General features: G+C 38.3%; 1 protein-coding gene and 1 non-coding gene across 2 annotated transcripts; one reads left to right on the top strand and one right to left on the bottom strand.

Annotated features, from left to right (window-relative positions):
* The first annotated feature begins 4,466 nt into the window (after positions 1-4,466).
* LOC141613363 (uncharacterized) lies at positions 4,467-4,967 on the top strand. Its single transcript, XM_074432095.1, has one exon. The coding sequence runs from the start codon at positions 4,467-4,469 to the stop codon at positions 4,965-4,967; it is 501 nt and encodes a 166-aa protein (XP_074288196.1).
* A 7,257-nt stretch (positions 4,968-12,224) lies between these two features.
* LOC141615702 (small nucleolar RNA R71) lies at positions 12,225-12,331 on the bottom strand. The gene has a single exon (XR_012530107.1). It is a non-coding gene; the product is annotated as a small nucleolar RNA R71 (small nucleolar RNA).
* Between the last annotated feature and the right edge of the window lie 6,608 nt (positions 12,332-18,939).

The raw sequence follows: 18,939 nt of genomic DNA, 5'->3' as shown, positions 1-18,939 counted from the left end.
TCATAAAACACAAATAATTCACATAAGAGAAAAGAGAAAAGAGAAGGAACAACTAGCTAGGAGATCGTCACAAGGTAATTTTCTTATCGTCTCATGACATACTCACCTTAAGACTAATATAACTCGTTAAATAGACAACCGTTGACCGACCCGAGACCATGACATTGACCGTGGGACACCAAGGATAACTGTTGACCTCCGGTTACCACCTTAAACTGGCGGGAAAAGGGTGTTTGACGGGGTTGTTAATGGGTGGTTATTACATGTGGGTTACACAGTTCACTTGGTTTTGAACCCTTATTCGGGACGTGAGTCACCTGGGCTTGGTAGGGATGGGTCAGGGTGGTTGGTTCGACCATATTAGTGTTGGGAAATGTGTCCTCAACAATAGTGCGATCACATGATTTAAATATCATTATTAAATCTCATTACAAGAATACGGAAGGGATGATACATAATATATATATAGTCAACTGGTCCACACATATCGGTAATGATTGGCTGGCTAGAGTTTGACATTCTTGTCGTCGTGTGACGGTGGTGATCGATTGATCCCTTGAGGTCACAGCTAAAGGACGATTCCCTTAATTGAAAAGGTTAATTAATTGTATACCGATTAATTAATTCCTTAAAATTGAACAAATTATTATAAAAGAGAGAATAATGACATCTTATTATAATGTGATTAAATGAGATTTCATTTAGTAATTTAAGAAGTTATATTACTAAAATTAATCGGTGTTTGCGAAACACGCGAGATGAGAATGATAAGTTAGTTATAATTACAAGATATTGTGAATTATACTAACTAGTAATTAAATGACCATTTTATGAGAAAGTAATTTTATATTACTAGTCAATTTGTTAAATATGATTTATTTAATCTATAAATGATATTTAATTTGTTAAATATGCATTTTAAATTAAAACAAGACATAAGACATGTCACATGTCACATGACATACAATTGTACAATTGACAAAAATAAAATGGACTCAATATTACAAGGAAAACCGTTTTATTTGTAGTGAGTGGGTGTTGATGGTTTTTGTTATTTAAATAATAAAATAAACATCATGATAACACCTACTACTAGCTAGCTTTTCTTGTGAAGAACAAAAGCAAATTGGGAAGAAAAATTTGTCTACTCTATGCCCTCCCAACCGGTTTTCCATACACAATATTAGAGAGAAAATTTTCTCTAATTAATTCATTCTCACTTTTTATGAAAAACCTCCCTTCTCTCTCTTGTTCTTCACAAAAACTCATTTTTGTGAATCTAATTTGTTTAAATCAAACACTAATAATACTAAAAGTAGTATATGAGTATTAGTAATAGATTTTAAGGTAAACCACAATATAAACATCTAGTACATGTTAGTTTGTGGGATTAAGGGATAGTTTTGGGTGCAACTAATTGGAGGGCTTCTAATTTGAAGTCAAGTATGTTCATCCATTAATGGAAAGCTCAAGAACTAACAAGAAGGAGATCTTGTTGGTGCCCAATATGACCGAAATTATTATGGTGAGAAAATGTTTTCTTATCTTCTTTTATTAAAGTTTGCATGCATAAAATCCACCTTTAATTTTATGACAAATTAATTTTACATATATGAGTATGTTAGTATGTATATGAATCTACATTTCCTTCAATTAGTGGGTGTTGGGGTGGTAAGGGTGGTGGTTTGTGCAGGTGGTTGGCTGGAAAAACGTGAAACAGGGGAAAACAGGGGGTTGTGGGTTGTTGATTGAAACCGTGAAGTTGAGGGATGCTGGGACCACCGTAGCTCGACTAGAACTGGCCAGGGGGAGGTGGCGCTGCTTTTGGGACCACCGTGGAGGCTGACTAGTGGCGTAAGGTGGCTAGTAGGTGGTATCGTGGGATTTGGTGTGGTGGTTGTTGTTGGCGTCGGATGCACGGGGAAGCTAGGGCGTGGTTGTTCGACTATAAGTAGCGGTGTTTGCTGGTGTTTGGCGTGAGGCTGGGTTGTCGGAGGTGGCCACGATGGTAGCCAGTGGTAGTGTTTGTGGATTGTTGCGGGTTTGTTTTTAAGGGTGTTGTGTTTATTGGGTGTTGTATTGGTAGGGTGTATCATATATGACGTGGGTTTGTTGTGAATGAGTTATCACGAGTTGAGTCTCGGGCTTTTGTAATTTAATCGGGTTTTAGAATATCGTAATATTATAATTAATAATAAGTAATTAATATATAATTGACATTGGATTATAAATAAAGTATAACTAATTAATATTGGATAAATTATTATTACTATTAGGTGACGGTATTGTGAGGAGCTATCTTGAGGAGGATCATAAACCATGTGTCCAAGGTCAAAGACGACTAAATCCTAACATGCAAGAAGTAGTAAAAAAGGAAGTGATTAAATTGTTGGATGCGAGAATTATTTATGCAATTTCCGATTTTAAATAGGTAAGTCCGGTCCAAGTGGTTCCTAAGAAAGGAGGAACCACCTTAGTTAAAAATGATAAAAATGAACTAATTCCAACTAGAATTGTGACGGGTTGGAGAATGTGTATTGACTATAGGAGGCTAAATTTGGCCACCAAGAAAGATCACTACCCATTGCCTTTTATTGACCAAATGTAGGAGTGGTTGGCATGTCACAAGTATTTTTGCTATCTAGATGGTTATTCCGGGTTCTTTCAAATACCCATTCACCCGGATGACCAAGAGAAGACCACATTTACATGTCCCTATGGTACCTTTGCTTACCGTAGAATGCTTTTTGGTCTTTTCAATGCCCCCGCCACTTTTCAACGTTGCATGATAAGCATCTTTTCTGACTTTATCGAGTCTATCATGGAGGTGTTTATGGATGATTTTAGTGTCTATGGTTCTTCTTTTGATACATGTTTAGATAACTTGTCTAAAGTGTTGAAGCGTTGTGAAAAGGTTGAATTGGTGTTGAATTGGGAAAAGTGCCACTTCATGGTGAATGAAGGAGTGGTACTTGCTCATATTTTCTCGGAAAGAGGAATTGAAGTGGAACGTGCTAAGGTCTAAGTTATTGAGCAACTACCCTCACCGGTAAATGTGAAGAGTGTAAGGAGTTTCTTAGGCCATGCTGGATTCTACCGCCGTTTTATTAAAGACTTTTCTAAGATTGCAAAACCTCTTACGGAGCTTCTTTTAAAAGATGCTCCCTTTGTGTTTACCAACGATTGTCTTGAGTCTTTTCATAGGATCAAGAAGGCTTTGATTTCCGCACCTATCATCCAATCACCGGATTGGAACTTGCCATTCGAGCTCATGTGTGATGCAAGTGACTATGAGGTAGGTGCCGTGTTAGGACAAAGAAAGGACAAGGTTCTCCATGCTATCTACTATGCTAGCAAAACCTTGGATGCGGCTCAAATCAACTATGCCACCAAGGAGAAAGAGATACTTGCCATTGTCTATACCTTAGATAAATTCCGCTCTTACTTGATCGGTTCCAAAGTCATTGTTCATGCCGATCATGCCGCACTAAAGCACCTCCTAGCCAAACAAGAAGCTAAGCCAAGATTGATACGATGAATCTTGCTCTTGCAAGAATTTGATCTTGAGATTAAAGGCAAGAAGGGGGCCAAAAATGTTGTTGCGGATCACCTATCCCGTTTGAAGTTTCATGATGAAGGTATTGAATTACCTATTGATGATTCCTTCGCCGATGATGACTTGATGATGTTGGAAGCCAATACTCCTTGGTATGCCGACATAGCCAACTATCTAGTTAGAAGAGAGTTGCCACCTAACCTTTCATATCAACAAAGGAAGAAGTTCTTACATGATGCCAAGTTCTTCCTATGGGACGATCCATATCTATTCAAACATTGATCCGACGGGCTATTCCGGAGATGTATCCCGCATTGGGATGTGAAAGGGGTGCTAGAAGGATGCCATTCTTCTCCTTATGGTGGTCATCATGAACCATCCAAAACCGTTGCAAATGTACTGCAATCTGGCTTCTATTGGCCAACTATGTTTCAAGATGCTAAAGATTTCGGGATGGCTTGCGATGCTTGTTAAAGGACGGGTTCTATATCAAGGAGGCACGAGATGCCTTTAAATGGTATCTTGAAAGTAGAGGTATTCAATGTTTAGGGAATTGATTATCAAGGACCGTTTCCTTCATCAAAAGGGAATCCTTATATTTTTTGTTGCCGTTGATTATGTCTCTAAATGGGTAGAGGGAATTGCTACTCCAAAAAACGATGCTCGTGCCGTGATCAACTTATTTAAGAAGATCATATTTCCGAGGTTTGGTGTTCCGAGCGCGGTCATTAGTGATAGTGGTACTCATTTTGGTGAGAAACAACTCAATGCCTTATTGGAGAAATATGGGGTCTATCATAGAAGAGGCTTGGCTTACCATCCACAAACTAGTGGCCAAGTGGAGGTTTCTAACCATGAGCTCAAGTCCATACTTGAGAAAGTTGTTGCCAAATCACGAAAGGGTTGGAGTATGAAGCTCGATGATACCTTGTGGGCTTACCATACCACATATAAGACACCTATTGCTACCTCACCATATAGGTTGGTCTATGAAAAGGCGTGCCATCTCTCTGTTGAGTTGGAACAAAAAGCTTATTGGGCGGTCATGGAGCTTAACATGGATAAAAAGTTGAGTGGAGAAAAGCGGTTGTTGCAACTAAATGAGCTTGACGAGTTCCGCTTACAAGCTTATGAGAGCTCCCGTCTTTACAAAGAGAAAACAAAGAGATGGCATGGCAAAAAGATCTTGAACAAGGAATTTCAAATCGGTGATAAGGTGTTGCTATTCAATTCCCGCTACAAGCTATTTCCAGGAAAGTTACGGTCACGGTGGTTTGGTCCATATACTGTCACAAATGTCAACAAGTTCGGTTCCGTTGAAGTGATGACCACCAAGGGCGATAAATTCAAAGTAAATGGCCATCGTTTGAAGGTTTACCATGAGAATGTGATCGTTGGAGTGATAGAGTAAGTGACCGTTCATCCTCTACTTAAGAAAGCTTAAACCAACTCAAGCTTCTTACGTCGTGCGGGACGTTAAGCCAGCGCTTCTTGGGAGGCAACCCAAGCTTTTTATTTGCTTTTATTTATTTTTGTTTTTAATTTTCTGCAATTTACTGTTTTTCGTAGAAATAGAAATAAAATTACTAGACTTGATGGGGTTCTGTTTTGTGATTTATAGGTGAAAAATGAAGAAAAGGAGATTTAAAGGAGAAAATTCACGCTTCCCCATGCAAAAACCCCGTTCGAGGACGTAACTTTCAAGAACGGGACGGAAATTAAGAAAAACGGAGGAAAAGTCAAAAAGCGCGTATGACTGGTCAACCCCGATCGGGGTTGCCAGCCCCGATCGGGGACGTGGTTTCATATTTTTTGGCTTTATTTTGTTATACGGGTAAGAGGCAATCATTCTATCATCTTCATGTACCCGACGATACCTATCTCTCCCTCTTCTATCACTTATCTTCATATTTCTTCACCTTAAATCACAACAAAACACTACTTTCTTCATCATTTTGCAAGAATCATTCATCATTAATCATCATCAAATAAGTATTCTTCTATTTTCTCTTTGATTTCATCCATTATAATCAATTAAATCAAGTTTATCAAGCCCTAACTCAAATTGGGGGAAATTGATTTTGTGCTTGTTTTTGCTAGAAATTGGTTAGATTATGTTCTATTAATGTTTATAGGATGAATTAGTTCACTAATTTGTTCTATTATGTCTATTTGGATGGATTTTGGTTTGCCTTAAGATGAATTTTTGTCTTAAAATTTCAGAAAATGGCAACAAGAAGAGCTCCTACCCAAGGTACTTCAAAGAGAAAAAGAGGTGATGCGGAATCTTCCCGGGCTGCGGAGGATGTTCAAATACAAGAGACACCGGAGTGGCACGATCCGCAATTTCCCGGAGTGATCTTTAATTGTAAACAACAATGGAACAATTGGGTCATCTTACGCAACAAAGGTATGAAATCCACTAAGTTCATTAACCAAGCTTCTTTAAACAACATTGGTATAGAAAAGAATGTGAAGGCATTGTTTAAGAACCTTGGTATGAAACATTGTTACACCATGGACTATAAGACCTTTTCCGGACTCACACATGAGTTCTTGAGCTCTTTTGAATTTCATAGGTAAAAAAGGGAAGGTTTTATAAATTTTGTAACTTTCCGGTTGTTTAATAATGATCATAGATTGGACCTAGCGGAATTTGCTAACATTTTACAATTGCCTCATCAAAACTTGCCCGTTGAATCACCCGAATCTTACAACCCGATTATTACATGGAATTCCATTTCTCACTTCCCTTTTAAAGATTGGGAACATGTCCCTCATCAATACATTCACTACCCCGACATTCGTGTTTGGCAAAGGTTTATGGGGTGGACATTCTTTGGGAGAAATGAACCTCATTCGGTGAGGAAAATAGAGGTTGAGATTTTGGGTGCCTTTTTTAATGTCAATGGTGATGATAAATGGGGGATAAACATCCCTTACCACTTTGAGGTATATTTGACAAAGCAATGTAACCCGAAAAATAGTTCAATTATCTTAGGAGGATTGGTTACTAAAATTGCTCAGCACTTATGCCGCTTTAACCAAGAAACCACCAACTTGAGACCGTTACTTATCACTAAGGAAAAGGGAGTGGACTTGACTATGACTACTTCCTATCTTGCAATTGGTTTAGGGATTCCCATCCAAACATGATTTGGAAAATTGGTAGACAAGACTCAATTAATCTACCGGAAGAGAAAAAAGAAATCAAGGCCTTAGTCCATACCAAGCCCTATCATGGGAGTGCCCCCTTTACCCCCACTATTTATCACTTGCCTCTACGAGGTGAGGCATCTACCACTGTTGAGCGGCGTGAGAGAGGTCAACCCTCTCAAGCACGCCATTCCACATCTAGCATAGACATGATGGACATGATGCGTGATCTTAGTCTTAATATTAATACCATTCGTGATGACCAAAGACTTGCATTGCATCCCATATATGATCATTTTGCTAGGCAAGGAGTAATTCGACCCGAGGAGCCATACCCTTCATTTTATACTTATCTCCCGGGTGGATTTCCTCCTCCTCCTCCTCCCCCTTTTAACCATGATGTAGGTACTTATACTACATATGCTCCCGGTCCGGATTTTTGTGGTTCAGATTATGGAGTTGAGGCATTTAATGGAGGATTTGGTGGATATGGTGGTGGCTATGGTGGTTATAATAGCTATGGAGATGGACTTGGAAGTGGGCAAAATATTGGTGAATATGTCACTCCTCTCCAAGGGGATGATTCTAGTGAAAGTGGTCATCAAGGAGAAGCATCCGGAAGTGGTAGTGGTAAGAAGAAAGGAAGGAAGGGGTTCAACTTTTGGCCCTTTTCTTAAATGAATGATGAAAGGAAGAGTCCCCCGTATACATACTAGCTTGAGGGAGGCTAGCTAGTCTAGTAAGTTTTCTTTACTTTACACTTTAGTTTATTTTCTCGCAACCCATTAAATATGACCCCGTGTCCTTCTTGATTATGTGCTTTGAGCCATTTTTATGGTTTAGTTGGGAGATTTAATTGTTGGCACATTGAGGAAAATGTTGTGTTTAGCTTGGGAGGGGGGGATTGCATTTGCATTATAGTGTAGTTTGCATGTAAAAAAAATTGAAAATTTTGAGAGAAATTGTGTGTTTTTGCTTGCTTTTAGCCTACTTTCCCTCTTGCTTATCCTAATGATAGCTTATAGCTAATGATTTATTCTTATATGATGGGATAATTGCTACATGGGGATGTCTTGACATAGTAGGTGGGAGATGGAAAATGAACTGAATAGGCTTGATCTTGACTATTGGCGAGCTACAAAATTGGTAAGGTGGAACCTCCTTAGATCGATGCATCCATATTCGGTCTCTCTTAGGTGAGTGTAGGTCTTATTATGCTGTGTGTTTCATCAAAATGCACAAGTATGGTCTTGATTTCATCTCTTTATAAGCATGCATTCATTTGTTGTTAGCATTTTGGAGCCATTCACATGATTGAATTTGCTTTTTTGAACCCCTTCACAAAATTGATCCCTAGCTACTTATAAAAATTGTCTACCTTATTGAGCTAGTAGCTTTGATTAGTTGTGTTTGGATGCTCATTTGGGATTTGTTTTATCTTGAAATATCATTGTGAGCTTGGTCTTAATGCTCTTGAAGAAGAAATGAGAAAAGAGAAAAATGAAAGAAGAAGAAAAAAATGAAAAATGATGGATAAAAAATGAATTGAAAAAGAAAGATGAGAAAGAGGAAAAAAAGCACGAAATGAAAAAAAAAAAGTATGATTTGAATTGAAAAAGAAGAAGAAAAAGAGGTTGGTATAAGAAAGCTCTCATGTCTTATTCATTTATTTTGGAGAGCATTCTTATAGTTTGTATCGGAATTTTTGGGAATAGTTTTGGAAATTGAGCATCCTTGCATATGGTTGTTACTAGCTTGACTTAGCTCCACATACCATAAATCATTTGTTCCCCTTTCTTACCCATTACTTATTTGCCTTCTTCTTACCCATATGGCTTCTTTTTCATGATTGCATATGAATGTTTTTGGCTTGTAGTTTTGAAATGATTACCATATTAGATTGCGGGTACATTCTCATGAGTCGAGGATAAGTGAGTATTTTCTTACAAAATGTCCTTTCACATACAAATGAGTTTGAGTTCATCGTGAGAGTCTACTAGTCAAAATATCATGCAATAGCTTAAAGGTTCGTTCAAAGTCTTTCATGCTACGCCGTCATGTAAATCTCATCCATGTTTTTGCATTATTCCTTTTGCGCATGTTGTCTCGGGTTATGAATCATTATGCTTAACTTGTTTTAGGATTTTGCAATTTATGGGATATGGTTTCTTGCTTGGGGACAAGCAAGAGTTTAGCTTGGGGGAGTTTGATGTGTTCATTTTATATATACTTTTACCCTCATTTTTGATCGGTTTTGATTGCATATCATACTTTAATTAGTAAATTTGTGAGCTAATCTTGTGTTCTAGGCGTGTTGCGTGTATTTTATCACATTTTGTAGGAATGAAGTGCTTGGATGCTTTTTCCCGTCATTTTAGCGAGTACCGAGTTCACTAAGCTAAGTGGAAGCAAGATGGACCATGATAGGATATTATGGAAATGACAAGGTCTAAACATGAGGAATTATGAAGTGGGTTGATGCACATATAAAATCACAAATGAAGCCCAAGTTAAGAAATACACACAAACACTTTGGATGCTCAACTTTGGATGCTCATGGGATGCCAAATTATGTGGATTAACCGGGTGATTAAGGAGCATTTAACATAAACATTAGACCCCTCAAGCATTTAATCAAGAATTGAAGACAAAATTGCCTAGATTCCTACGCCCTCGATCGGGGCTGGCAACCCCGATCGGGGTTGACCTCTTCTTGGACTTTTACGTTATGCCTCTATTTTATTATAAATAGGGGTCTTATTCCGTCATTGGGATACATCTTTTCATACGTCTTTCATATACCATTTTACTCTCTATTAGCCTTAAGCAATCAAATTCTCTCATAGTTCTCATTTTAGTTTTAATATTGTTAAGCATTTGATATTTGTTAAACATTTGGTTCTTATATTCAAGCTTTTGGTTCTCATTTGTTCTTCCTTACAAGTTCCTAGTCCAAGTTCCATTTCTATTTAGGTAATTCTAATTCTAGTTTATTTAGTTTACATTTCTATTTTGGTTATCACATAGTTTTATCATTAGTATTTGATGTGACCAATATTTGAGCATATTTAGTCCCCGAATTAGCCTCGTTCCTATGCTTTTTAGTGCATAATTGGGTCGTTTACTATCTTTAGTCTTTTATTTTGCATATTCTTTGAGGTTTTGTTTCCTTAGTAGGAGAGGAGTGTAAACCTTGCATTTTCATGGCAAAATGGAACTAAATTGATCGAATCTAATGACCAAGCATCAAAGTGAAGACAAGACCTATGTAAATAATGTAGTAGATGGGCAATGATGAAGAAGATCCTTGCATCTCCGACAAGATCCTTGAGGATTGTTGGAAGAAGAAAAGAAGAAAAGAGGAAGAAGCTTGCTTGACTACAATCCGCCCGTCGCAGCCTCGGGACGCTCGTCCCACCTCCATAATCCGAGCGTCCCACGCCCTGTCCGCTCGTCCCAGACCCACACAATCCGAGCGTCCCACCACACAATCCGCTCGTCCAGCACCACTGCAATCCGCTCGTCCCGACCCCTTGGACGCTCGGATTCTAGCCCATTACAACACGTCTCTTCCTTGTTCCACTCGGGATGCGCATATTTTTGAAAGACTAGCAAAAAGGAGACTAGCATCTTCCTTTGAGAGGAGCATTTCCTCAACTTTTCTTAAGGGTCTTAATCGTCATTTAAGCCCTTAGTAACCCTAATTTATGTACCTAATCCTCACTATAAATACCCCATTGTACTAATTAGATTATCATCAATCCTTAATATTATTTATGTTCTTCCTAATCTCATTTTAATCTTATAATCAACTTTTAGTTAAGCATTAATACAAATCTCATTTCCTTAATTTCTCTATTGTTCATCATTTATTTTGGTTAATTGAAGATTATTTGGGTATTATTGGGAGATTGACAACCTTCCATCAATCATCAAGTACTTCTATTATTCTTTGCTTATTATTTGGAATCATCATTAGGTATAATTCTCTTAACCCTTGTTTTAAGTATTGTTAATCATTTTCCATTCATTCATCATGTTTTGCTTTGTTAATATGTTTGACAAACTTGTTAACATGTTAAACTTGATAATGAGTGAGTAGTTTCCTTAGCTAGGGTTAATGGGGAATTAAGGGAAACCAACATGGGGGATGATTCATGCTTAATCTAATATGTTCACATAATTTATTTGCTTGCTTGTTGTGATCTCAACTTATGCAAATGTTATGTTTGATGAAATGCGAGCCTATTAATCCTTGCATTTTTTACCCATCACTTACCTTTTCAATGAGACTTGTAAGACATAAACCAACTCGAGTCTCATTAGACCATGCATATAGTTGAGTAGGGAGGATTAAGTCGACTTGTAGGTGTTGTACAATCTAATCGATTCGGTCCCAGGACCCAAACCTTCCTAGGATTGTAAGATATAAACCAACTCGATCCTATCACAACAATAATTGCGTGCTTATAATTTGAGAATATGTTTGTATGATCAATTCCCATGAATCCCCTATGAACCCATGACACCCTAATGCTTTTAATCAATTGTTTATATCTCATTTTAACCATCTTGCTTGTTTATTTACATTGTTATTTAGTTTAGTGATCTTCTTATCTCAACCTAAATTGTGACACCCTTAGCACCACTACTTGCAATCAAAAATCCTACATCAATACCCGTCCCTTGGGATCCGACCTTTACTTACCCCTTTACTAATAGTAGAGTAGTTTGTGAAGCAATAAATATTGTTTTGGTCTAGGTGCTCCTAACGACAAGTAACCGAAAACGATAGTCCGACCAAAAATGGCGCCGTTGCCGGGGACGGTGTTAACTTGATTTGATTTTATTTGATTGTTGTTAGTTGTGTTTTTCATTGCCTTGGGGAATTAATACTCCTTAAGGTTTGCTCTAATTGTTTTCAAGTTGTTTGATATTTTGCATGTCTAGAAGATCACAAGGTAACTTGTTACTCATTGATCACGAAATTGAAAGAACTTTGACAACCAATAGAAGACTTGCTAGAAATACTTTGAGAGGTATTGGTGAGATTGTGGATATTCAACCAAACAATATTGAGTTAATCAACCCTTTTGCAAGAGAAGGAGAGGAGAACCCAACACAAAACCCACCACAAAATCAACCCACAATGCCTAAATTTTCATCACATTCCGTACCAACCGAGGAGAACCTACCCAATGGTACTCCCACACCACAACACTTGACCGGTAATTTCATTGCAAAATCCGCATTTATCCAATTAGTCGAAAGAAGTTAATTTGGTGGCATGCCTAGTGAAGACCCTCATTCTCATATGGAGACTTTTTGTGATGCGATTTCACAAACTGGAGTGACTCAAGACCCAATTCGATGGGTCTTATTTCCTTTTTCTTTGATTGGTACCGCGAAACAATGGTTAAAGAGCCTTGATAAGGCTACTCTTGGTATTGACTCTTGGAAGAAATTGGCTCTTGCTTTCTAAAAAAAGTTCTACCCTCCGGAAAAGACTAACATGCTAAGAGCCCAAATCACGGGGTTTAAACAAAGGGACGAAGAATCTTTGTATGAAGCTTGGGAGCGATTCAAAGAAACATGTCGCTCATGTCCTAATCATGGACTTAGTGAGTGGTTCTTGGTACAACAATTTTGGAATGGTCTTTATGAAGACTCCCGAAACATTCTCAACATGGGATCAAATGGTATGTTCACCGAAGTTGACGATAATCAAACATGGAACAAGATTGAGGAAATGGCGGTCCATAACTCATAATATAGTAGACCTCGGAAGGCTACTAGAGGAGGAAAGCATGAAGTGGACTCTATTACTCAATTGGGTGCTCAACTTAGTGCTCATATTGATACCATTAATTTGAAGTTTGAGAAGGCTATGACTAAACTTTAAGAAGCCTCAAAATCACCAAAGAAACATGTTAATGCTATGGTGGCATCTTCATCAATTCCAAGTGAAATATGTGAGAAATGTGGAACTTTGGGACATGACCAAAGTGAATGTAGGGGAACAAGTGAGCAAGTGAATGCTTTTCAAGCATACAAGTGTGGTACCCATTATTCCAACTATTACAATGAAAACACCAAATTCCATCCAAATCTCTCATACAAAAGCCAAAATGTTCAAAACCTTCAACCAACATACACCCCACCTCCAATGAGAAACCAAAATCAAAGACCCTTTTACAACCAAAACCAAGGTTTCCAAAATCAAACTCCATACACTCAATCAAATGACCAAGGTTTTGATGTTCAAAAAGCGGTCCTCCAAATGCAAAAGAACCAACAAGAGTTTTTCACTCAAATGCAAAAGGATAGCCAAGCAAAAGACATCACCATTAACAACATACTAGCTCACACAAAGATGTTGGAGAATCAAATGTCTCAATTAGCATCTTCAAGTTCACAAGACAAAAGGGGCAATTACCACCTCAAGGTAATCCCTCAAGACAAGAATCGGTGAGTGCCATCCATTTGAGGAGTGGTACAAGGTATGAAGGGCCGAAGAAGCCCGTTGATGAAGATGTTGTGAATGCTAGTGACAAGGAAAGAGTTGTTGAAAACTCTAAAGAAGAAGAACCCACCAATCAAGAAGTTTCAAAGAAGGATGAAGAGAAGGCCAAAGAAAAGGAGCCTATTGTGATTAGACTTCCATTCCCGAGTCGTCAAGCTAAGTCTAAGTTTGATGACCAACTTGGAAAATTCATGGAGATTGTGAAGAATTTAGAAGTCTCAATTCCATTTACGGAATTGATCAATCACGTCCCGGCCTATGCAAAGTATATGAAAGATATCCTTACAAATAAGAAATCAATCCAGAAGCTTGAGACTATTACTTTTACTAAAGTAAGTAGTGCTATTCTTCAAGGAAGTTCACCTCCAAAGCTCAAGGATCCGGGAAGTTTCTCCATTCCATGCACTATTGGTGACACTACAATCAACAAAGCTTTATGTGACCTTGGGACAAGCGTTAGTGTCATGCCATATTCGGTAAGCAAGAGGCTAAGAATGGAAGAACTCAAATGCACTAACGTCACGCTTCAAATGGCGGATAGATCAACAAAGACACCTTTAGGGGTATGGGAAGATGTTCCCGTGAGAATTGGAAAATTCTTCATCCCGGTGAATTTCGTTATTGTTGACATGGAAGAAGACTCCAACATTCCTATTATTTTAGGGAGACCTTTCTTGCACACCGCGGGAGCGGTGATCGATGTAAAGCATGGAAAACTCACCCTTGAAGTGGGAGATGAAACCATCACTTTCAATCTTAACAATACTATGAGAGCTCCCCGATTGCACGAGCCATGTTTTATGGTTGATCACTATAGCCGGAAAGATGATAGGAAGAAATTGGAATTTCAATGGAAAAAGAAAGTGGATGATGCTCCATCAAAAGAGCAAGGAAATTGCAATATTGAGAGCTTGAAAAGCTCACCCATGACAAGTGAAGAAGAAGGCCTCATTGGCCAAGACAAGAAAGAAGGAGAGTTGTCTTCATCAACTCAAGACATTTTTAGTGATCAAGTAGACGAAGTATGCGGTCTTTGGGATGATGAGTTTAAAAGGATATTCAATCCCTATATTGGTAATGCTATGACCCAAGACCATCATAGAGAACAACAAGTGCAAAGGTCTATTGAGGATCTTTATCATGATAATGAGCAAGCTTTCGACTACTTCTTCAAGGTGTTGAGTAACATCAACAACACCTTGAATATGCCCCCTTGACATCTCACATTGGATGAGAGTTTGGTGGAGTCCTCCCTAAACCACCATTTGTAAATATTCTAACTCCCTAACTTGCATTTCAATTATTGCATTGCATTTTTGTCATTTTTAGATTTACATTTTTATGCCTTGATCAAGATTTTCATCATTTTGAGAGAAGTGAGGGAGAGACTTATGAGTTTATTGATGTATAGTGCTTTGCCTTAGTGTGGGGATAGTAATTGCCTAGGCTATTCATGCCTTTGTAGTGCCCCTACAATGAAGAACTCAAGAATTGAAGAATGAAATTACACGGGTTACGAATCACCCACGGATGGACCTGAATCCGTGTGGTCGAGGAAGAATCTGAGCGGCCCGAGGGATAATCTGCTCGTCTTGAAAGAACCTGAGCGTCCAAGGCATAAGCCGCTCATCTTATGAAGCTGCAGAAAATATTTTTGGGTCTGACTATGAATCCGAGCGTCCCAGGAAGGAATCCGCTGGTCTCAGTCAGGACAGTCATCCAAGAGGAAAGACGCTCGTCTTTTTACTGCTAAAATTTGGGATTTTTCACTGGAAAGGAATCCGAGCGTCCTAAGCGAAAGACGCTCGTCTCAGCTCAGGAATCCGCTCGTCCTTCCTGCAATCCGCTCGTCCCATGCATCTTTTTCTGAACCCAGAAATTGAAGAATCCGAGCGTCCCGATACTGAAGCCGCTTGTCTCCCTCTGCAGTTCAAAAACCAACGGGTCTTTTAAACCCTCCTTTTCCATTCATTTCCATTATTTCAAAACACAAACACTACCCAAAACCCTCATCCTCTCCATCAACAAAAATCAATTTTCTCAACCAAAATCAACCACATCAAATCCAAACTTCCTCAAAACAAAAATTAATCACTCCTTTAGCAACAACAAGTGATTCAAACACCAAAATCTTCAAGTTTTGAGTCGATTTTTAGGATACAAAGAAACCTTCATCTATCCTAAATCGATTTGTGCATTACTAGAAATTGAAGATTTCAAACTTTCATTGGTGTTACTAAGCAAAGGAGTATGGCAAGAACAAAAGGTGGAAGCAAGGCACCCCAAAAGAAGACACTTTCTAAGAGGCAACAAGCTCTTCAAGACAAACAAGCATCAAAGCCATTGGCAGTTCATAATGCAAGGTTGGAGATTCAAGAACAAGGTCCTCCTATGGAAGCTACTACTTCTACCACTCCGGTCATTGAACAATTAGCTGATTATCCGGAAGCTTTGAACATTGGAAGAAAGTTTACCAAGCCATACAATGCTTTATGACTTTTGATTGATCGTTGGCTTAATGTTGATTCTGGCAAAGAAGGCACGACCTTTATTACCAATGAAGGATTAGTTACCTATTTGGCTAAACATTTTAACCGGAATTTCAACAAGAATAACACTTATACACCGGTAAAAGGAGGCCATTTTATCGATTTGCCCACCATGATTTTAAAGTTCAGATGGGTCAAGAATGATACTCTTGACAACAAATTTGGGTGGTTGACGAATGAAGCTAGATCCTTCACATTGCCTAGCAAAATTTGCCGCTTGAATGTTCATAGACCGAATTACCTTCTCCCACTGTCCGAAGAGACCGAATACATCAGTCAACACCAAGGGAAAGAAGTTGCCGAGCCCTCCTCCTCCATTATCACCCCACCTTATCTATTTGAATACCACGAGTTCAACCCCAAAAATGCCAAGGCGGGAAATGATTACTTGACTCTAATAATGAAGGAAATGCATAAACAAGCTTACAATGATAGAGTTGATGCTTAGAAGGCCCAATATCCACCCCTCCTACATTTTGCTAGGCAAGGACGTCTCGATCCATCTTGTCCCTTGCCTAGTTGTGCGGATAAGGAGGTATTCTTTCCTAGCACTTCTAGTGGTGGTAGACCGGGTGGAGAGGAGATGGTTGTTGATGAGAGTGGTAACCAAGAAGGTGAAGATGAAGAAGTTCAAGAAGAAGAGGAAAGTGAGGAAGAACAAGAGAGTGAAGGTGAGAGTGGACATGACTCCACATCTGTGGAGGTTGATGATGCCTCAAGTGAGGAAGATGATAATAATAATGATGACACGATGGGTGAGGACTAGCAAACTTTTGGAGGCTCCTACATTCTTACACCTCCTTTATGGTTTGTCTACTTCTCTTGTTTTTATTTTATATTGATCATTTTGTGGAGTCCTAGCAACATTAGAGGACTAACACCTTGGCTTCATTGAGGTGTTCATTTTTATTGTTCCCAACTTTCAAAATCCAAAATAACAAATTTTAGTTTCATGCATTGCATTTTATGTGCATGAACTCCCCCAAAATCTTTGACATTAGAAATAATGTCTATTTTAGTTTGGGGAAGTTTATGCATATGCATTGGGAGCTAATCTAAATTATGCTCTCCACCATAACAAAAACCATGCATCATATAGCATAGCTTAGTGTGCATTCACTCTTGTTTATATATTATTTGCATTTAGCTTAGAAATCATGCATATTCATTAAATTGCATAATTTCCTATCATATTGGCCATTGAGGACAATGTCCATACTAGTATGGGGATGGGAAATTCTAACTTGACTTTTTTAAAACAAAATCCAAAAAAATTAAATTTTTTGAAAAAACCAAAAATATGTCCTTTAATTTCATTAAAACAAAATACAAAAAAATTTAAAAATTTAAAAATCCAAAAACAAGTTCATTTCCTTTGTAGTGTAGTCTTGTATATATTGTGTTTGTTCATCCTTGTTCATATTGATTGACTATGCCACATCCGAGACATGAGAATATTGAAGACCGCATGGTATGATCTTTCCAATCTCCTTTTCCTCTTTATGTTAATGACTATATGGCTTTATTTTGATTGATGCGGTAAAAACAATGTGAATTTAGGATTGCATTTAGATTATTTGGCATACTAGTTGGTAGAAGCATATGCATTATGATTAATAAATGTTAATTGCATCATGGCATGTAGTTTGCATGTTAGAAAAATTTTGTGAAAACCGTCTATCTGGGAAACTTGACAAGTGTATATAAGACCCTTGTAGATGCTTTTTCTTCTTAAGAATTTGTTTGTTAGAATACTTGTAAAACACCCTAGGATGTGTCATGCTAGTATCCTTTGATCCATGGATTAAGGCCTAGTCAAGAGCACCTTGTGGTGTGATAACTCCTTGGCTACCGTTTATTCCAAGGTGACCCTTGAAACCATGCAACCATCCATCATCCATATTCTACTACATTTTGTCATCAAAGGGAATGGGCACAAAAATTGTTCAAAATTTGAGTTCAAGAAATGAAAAGAAAAGTGAAAAAGTTTGCAATTGCATCAAAAGAAAAGAGGAGTAACAAAAATGAAAACTCTTATGCTTCAAATATAAGCACCCTCACTACAAATGGGGTGACTTTGAAAATGTTCAAAAAGAAAATGCAAAAAGTTGAAAAATTGTCAAGTATTGAAATGCCAAACATCAAAAGAAATGGCAAAAATAAAGTGTTCTCAAATGTCAAATGCCACAAGAAATTGGGGGAAAATACAACAAAAGCAAACTCCCAAATGAAACTCAAATTCTATTGATCCCTTTTCCATCGTATCCATTTTTGTGCATGGTAGAGAGGGGACGACCCATCTTCTTGTCTAGGCAAGAAGGGGAATTCCGCGATCCTCCAGTGTTTCTAACACCATAGGGAGTCTACTCTTGACGAAAGCATTTAACGATTGAGGACAAAGGTGCCCTAGCTTGACACAACTTGGAGGTGATTTATTGGTATCCTTCTAGGCTTAGTAATTAAAAGAAACCATATTTATGAAGGAGTGCGTACCCTTGAATTGCTTTCCCTTTAGATAATTTCCGCCACTCAGATGAGGAAAGTGGCTATTCTTTTGTAGATGCATCCATTACTTGATTTTGTGTGCTTGAATGCTTGGATGTGTCGCCATTTTGGCAAGCCCCACCTTGCCTTGCAAGAAGGCATCCTACCTCATGGTTGTCTTGTTGTGAGTTGAAGGGGCGGAGTGAGACCCGCTAATTGTCTCATATCGGCTATATTAGTAGGTTAGTTTAAATAAGAGTCCTAGTTTTGTCACCTCTTTACTCGGGACGAGCAAAGGTTCGGTTTGGGGATATTTGATGTGACCAATATTAGAGCATATTTAGTCCCCAAATTAGCCTCGTTCCTATGCTTTTTAGTGCATAATTGGGTCATTTAATATCTGTAGTCCTTTGTTTTGCATATTATTTGAGGTTTTGTTTCCTTGGTAGGAGAGGAGTGCAAACCTTGCATTTTCATGGCAAAATGGAGCTAAATTGATCGAATCTAATGACCAAGCATCAAAGTGAAGACAAGACCTATGTAAATAATGTAGTAGATAGGCAATGATGAAGAAGATCCTTGCATCTCTGACAAGATCCTTGAGGATTGTTGGAAGAAGAAAAGAAGAAAAGAGGAAGAAGCTTGCTGGACTACAATCCGCCCGTCGCAGC

Source organism: Silene latifolia, chromosome 11 (genome assembly GCF_048544455.1).
Source record: "Silene latifolia isolate original U9 population chromosome 11, ASM4854445v1, whole genome shotgun sequence".
NCBI classification, from domain to species: Eukaryota; Viridiplantae; Streptophyta; class Magnoliopsida; order Caryophyllales; family Caryophyllaceae; genus Silene; species Silene latifolia.
The sequence above is the reverse complement of the archived record's forward strand: the minus strand, read 5'-3'. Positions and strand labels throughout refer to the sequence as shown.

Coding starts and splice junctions, on each gene's coding strand:
- LOC141613363 (XM_074432095.1), top strand. CDS start 4,467: ATGAAGCTCGATGATACCTTGTGGGCTTACCATACCACATATAAGACA.